General features: G+C 38.2%; 1 protein-coding gene and 1 pseudogene across 1 annotated transcript; both read right to left on the bottom strand.

Annotated features, from left to right (window-relative positions):
• Window positions 1-2,176: 2,176 nt before the first annotated feature.
• Window positions 2,177-2,830, bottom strand: LOC122071416 (pollen-specific leucine-rich repeat extensin-like protein 1). Its single transcript, XM_042635758.1, has one exon. The coding sequence runs from the start codon at window positions 2,828-2,830 to the stop codon at window positions 2,177-2,179; it is 654 nt and encodes a 217-aa protein (XP_042491692.1).
• A 1,339-nt stretch (window positions 2,831-4,169) lies between these two features.
• LOC122071415 lies at window positions 4,170-5,000 on the bottom strand (annotated as a pseudogene).
• Between the last annotated feature and the right edge of the window lie 691 nt (window positions 5,001-5,691).

Raw genomic sequence — 5,691 nt, 5'->3', positions numbered from 1 at the left:
AAAAAAAAAAAAAAAAAAAAAAATAGGAAAAAGAAAAAAAGAAAGAAGTCTAATCTCTAATCAAATTGATACATTCTGAATCAATTTGCTGCTTTGAGAACTCTAAGCAGCAGTAACCAGTAAGACTGCATCTTGATTAGCAACTTCTATATAATCCTTCCATAGCGCGATGACTTTCGTAACTCATAAGAAATGTAACACAAATAGTTGCCTTTATGAGATATTTTCTAGATTCTGAAGATCTACTATGGGATCAAATTCCTTAATCCAGCTTCCACTGCAACGCATAAGTTGAGTAAACAAGAAGCAGTTTTTCTATGTAAGTTTGACATTGAAATAGGGCTGTATCATTTTATAAACTTTTTAGTTGGCTGAACCATTAATGATTTTTTGATGTCCAAGTTTTAGGCTTTGCCTATCAAGTTCTGAAGCTGTAGAGTTCCAACTTAAAGCTTGAAGAAGCAAACAGACATAATTTGATCAATAAAAAAATGGTGGGCAAGAAAGAAGGGAAGCTGGTTGCAGCTTTTTACAGCCCTTTGACAGAATACTGATTCCTTCTTGGATATGAAATGAAGTTTAGAACCAAATTTATTTTGAGGTGCAAGAATCTTATTGGTGTATCCGTGGGATCCTCTGTCCCATGACATGATGTGTAGTGCAGATCCAAGGGTCGGGAGCACCTTGAGCTCCATATCTGAGGGCTCCTAGTTCTTGGATCTGCTCTACAGGGTAATGCACTATAGAATATAGATGAGCCCAATCCTCTTACGCCACTCAAAAAAAATAAAATAAAATAAAATAAAAATATATAAAAAAAAAAAAATTATTGGTGTACCTTGTCTGATCGAATTGTGTAACCATTCTGTATACTTCCAAGTAATTTGTAACAAGAACAGTCGCTACTAGTTTCTCTACATTGAAATTATAGGGATTGCCAATGATGAAGTGACAAGTTCAAAACAAAAAGATGACAAGAGGATGCTGGAGTTGGTATTTCTTTGTTGTTTGTTATGGTTTATTTATTCTCGTATACATGACCTATTGCTTGAGAAGTCATCGGATCTTCCTCTGCAAGCTTTCTTAGACACTGACTGGGCAGGAAAAAGTGATAATAGAAAATCTACTAGGCATGTTTTTGTGATGATTAATTGGACACATACCTAACCCATGTTCTTGAGCTTGATGCAGATTTTGATTCATTTACAGATATGTTTTATCCACTAAAATGGCTCAAAACAAATTAATTTTCACCTTAGAGAAGATCCCTCGTGTTCTACCAAAAACAAAAAGAGATTCCTCGTGGTATTTCAATTAAGGTTTTTGTAGGTTTTTATGTCTGATAGGTTTTTTCATTTGCATGTTAAGTGTCTCAAATAGGGTGTACATAGATAGTCGAAAATTCAAATTTGATTCACAATCGTATCCATTTAGAGATATTCATATTCGATTGAATCCAATTCATATTTAAATTCATGCTGGCTAAAATGTAGGACATCCAAGGCTGATGTGCAATGCCATATGGTCACATAGGCTTCAACTCCACATATATGACACCCAAATTGAAGAATTTTTTTTTTCCAATTAATGTTTTGGTAAATTGTATCATTGAACCATTTCAGGCAAAAACAACAACAATTCCATCAATGGTGAGGGACTTCATTGGCTTAAAAACATTTTTCGATTCATATTTGAAAGAAAAATAGTCTTTCTTCTTTATGCAGCCATCAAGCCATTGAAGAAATTTTTTGGGCTTCTTGTAATAAACATAGTACATGGTTTACAGCAAATAGAACAAAAAAGAAAATCACAGGATGATCTGGGCTCATGATACAGATCTTGGGAGAACTCAACTCCATAAATCAACTTATAAGGTGAAGAAGCGCAAGACCATATCGATTATCTTTTGAATGAATCAGCCCTATGGGATGATAACAGCTCAAAATGTATGTGGTCGGATATCAAACCTATGTCCAAGGGAAAATATATCATCAGAAGTCTCCTCTATTCAGGATTTGAAGAATACAAAAGGGAGTCTGTGAACAGATGGACTGGTACAGTAATTTTAGATAATATCATTTCTTGTTAACAATGAAGAACTAAAAGCAAACTCACATTGGGGTCAGTATGACTCACATTATTGCCAAAGTAAATGGCTTGTAAATTGAGATCACCATCAGGTCATAGGAGGCTTTGTAGTCATCCCTATAGCTTGTGGAAGCCTGTTTTCCTCAGCACTTTCTTCCCTAATTTCTTCTTGAATTCCATCTTTCTCTTCCATTGATGTTTCAGTCACATGGGCTTCGGGGGAGATCGATTGTGGCGGTTCTTGAACACTTCTGTTCTCAGATTCTTCAACTATTTCTTCTTGAATTCCATCCTTCTCTTTCATTGATGATGGTTCAGTCACACTGGCTTCGGGGGAGAACCACTGCGGCAGTTCTGGGACACTGTTCTCAGATACTTGAACTATTTCTTCTTGAATTCCATCCTTCTTTTTTATTAATGGTTCAGTCACACTGGCTTCGGGGGAGATCCACTGCAGTTCTGGGACATTTGTGTTCTCAGGTTCATCAACTATTGGCCTTAATTTCGTCCTTTCTGAATACAAGAAAAGAGCAAGTGGGAGAAGTGCAAGGAGGAAGAAACCACTGAGTGTGACGGTCATGAGTATTACCTGAGCTGTCTGGGAGAGAAATGGTGGCGATGGTGGTGGTGTTGGAGAAGGTGATGGTGGAAAATAGAATGGTGGTGGAGGTGGAGATGGCGGAGGAGGTGGCGATGGTGGTGGTTGGTAGCAGTATGCCGGAATAGGACCAACGGGACACATTAGGACTGGAAGTATGGATGGTTGGGTTGGGAATTGGGTTGTGTTTGTAAGTATATCTTACGAGAGCTTAAACTGCCTGCGTTGAAGGAGTTAATTAAGTGGTACGTGGGATGCACGTTCTCAAAACACTAACTCTTAGTCTCTTACTAGCTCAAAGACTACTGGAGGATTGCTGGCTTTCGAAGATTTTTTTTTTTTCAACTTTATTGAAATCTCTATTTTTTTTTTGGTAATAGGAAATGGGGAGAGGTTTTGTGCAAAGTTGCGCATGGTCCACGACCATGCCCACAACTGTCAGATGGAGTGATTGGTGAGGAGGTTCACTGTAGAACCTCATTCTTCCATTGAAAGGTTGTGTGCATGACCAATGCACAAAGACTTATGCCACAAGAAATTATTGATGAGAACAAGTGGGACACATGAATTTTGAATTACTATCTTCAAGAACGCCAATCAGTAGAAAACAACATTTTTTATATTGTGGGGGAGATACACGAAAAGACGGCCAAAGATTCAGGCTACGATGAAAGTCAATTACAAAGATTCAGAGGAGAATGAGACCCTATCAAGTAGGTGATTGAGGTAGTGCAATCATAACCTTTAGAGTTATTTGTCCAACTCAAGCGTCAACTCAAAAACGGGGTTTCCCTTAATGTATGGGATGGGAACAAGTCAGATTAGTAGCTTGAGGGTCTATGGTTTTGACCACCAAATACTTTTGGCACTAGCTTAGGATGCCCCGAGCAAGAGAATCAGCTAAGCTGTCACCTTCCTTTGGAATAAAGGAAAAACTCTATATAGTACGCAACATAAACAATGTCATAAAGAATAAGAGCCACTGCCAGTGGCAGACTCGATCGATCACCAGCTAGGTATGTGATCAACTCCATGTTATTAGATTCTACAATGATACCATCCATACTATCTGAGATCTCTTGAAGAAGACATCTCAAATTGCTATCACTTCTCATATTATGATGGAGGGGATTGTCATAGGTTCTAAAACTTCAATAAGAGGCTTTTGTTGTGATCTCGAAACAGAAACCCTAGTCCTCCAATACTACTATTTGCAATAAAAGTTGCATCACAAGTTAGCCTAATAAAACCCTCAAGGGGAATGGACTAGCTGAGAGACATGTTTCAATGTGACTAATGTAGTCTTAAATTCTTCGAATGCCTTTTGAGCTTGATGAATATCCTATAGGGAAGACTCACGAGAGCGGATCAAGTCCTTATACAAGAATCAGTTTAGCACAAATATATGCTATTAGGTATCAAGATGGATACAGAAAATTCTTGCACAAGTATATGCTATCAAGAATCCTCTCCACCAAAAAAAAAAAAAAAAAAACCTTTTTATTTATTTGCTATCAGCCAAAATTTTCCATGATTCATATACATAAGAAACAAAATCTCCGTGAGAACACTATTAAAAAAAAAAAAAACTGATGAGGGCTTCTTCATTCATGAGGAAAATTTGAAAATTTCTAATGATGATTATGATGAAAAGATTCAATAAGCATCTCTCTTGTTCTCTCGAAATGGGCCGACACCTTGCCACGATCAGGGAGGTTATTTTTTATCACAGGGACCGACTTCAAGTTCTCAGCCCAACTTCGCCCCCACAACCTCTTCCATCACTCCCATCCAATAACCAATCCACCCTAAGGTCAAATCCGTCATTCCGAGTGCATCACCATGGAAAAATTTCTTCTTTCCAAGCCCTTGTTTCTTCCAAGGTTTTCAAGGCTTCCAAGCATTCCTTTGTTGCCTTCTCCTGTTCTTCCCCAACAGCAAATGGATTATTTTGTAAGTAAAATCAGATTACCTTGTCCTCTCCAAATTTGGTCCAGAAACGAGTTATGGCTCGCTCATAAGGATCTTGGGGCAGCAATGGATTCTCCGGCCATGTCTCTTCGATGTATTCAAGAATTACTGTGGATTCTGAGATTGGTTTTCCCTTATGAATAAGAACTGGGATCTTCTTGTGAACTGGGTTGGACTTCAAAAGCAATTCACTCTTGTTGGAGAGGTCCTCCTCTATGTATTCAAAAGCTACGCCTTTCAGTTTGAGAGCCCAGATGACTCTCCAAAGGAATGGGCTGGCAAATGTTCCAAGTAGCTTCACTTCTTCCATTCTCAGAGATCAGATTAGCAGATTAGGTATGTGTGGCTTAAATCTCTTTAAAGTTTAGAGTTCATTTATAGTACTGATCGAATCTGGCTTCTTGCTTGGGAAACAAGTTTCAAATATAATTGTGGTAAAGAAAGGCTAATGAAGCAGACTTGGTTGACTGCTACATGGAGAGTTAAGTAAAGCCAAACCAACTTTCATTGACTAATCATCCCTATTCCCTATTAATAATCTTCCAAGAAAATTGTCGTTTCTATAAGTTGATGGCCAGAGGATATTTCTGAGCTCATTCTTTGCATCATGGCAACCAATTATAACTTGACATTTATTTGGAATCAACCCTATGGATATTTTTTATTTTTTTCGTTATTGAAGACAATCCCCCTATTGGATGTCCTAGTGTCCTTCCATGTAGGGCTGTCAATCGATCGGGTCAGGTTGGTCTCGGTCGGGCCTAATTGGGCTTGACAGTGTGAAATCCTTGCATCGTTAATGCCCGTTTACTTAAATGGACCTAAGTTTGGGGGGCAAGGTATAGTTTGTAATTGGGCCGGTCGATGTTGGGCTTTAATCAGACAACCTTCAATGGGCCTTAATGGGCTACAGACCTACTTAAGTCTAAACGGGCTCTAAACAGGCTCTCCCTAAAATCATTTTTTAAGTGGATTAAATGTCTAGAAATCTTCCATTTGAACATAGTAAATGTTACCCAAAAACTATCTACAGT

The sequence above is a fragment of the Macadamia integrifolia genome, unplaced genomic scaffold, assembly GCF_013358625.1.
Source record: "Macadamia integrifolia cultivar HAES 741 unplaced genomic scaffold, SCU_Mint_v3 scaffold_219A, whole genome shotgun sequence".
Lineage (NCBI taxonomy): Eukaryota > Viridiplantae > Streptophyta > Magnoliopsida > Proteales > Proteaceae > Macadamia > Macadamia integrifolia.
This window is presented reverse-complemented; position numbering and strand designations above follow the sequence as displayed.

Excerpts from the sequence above, each read along its gene's own strand:
- LOC122071416 (XM_042635758.1), bottom strand. The coding sequence starts at position 2,830 with ATGTGTCCCGTTGGTCCTATTCCGGCATACTGCTACCAACCACCACCA.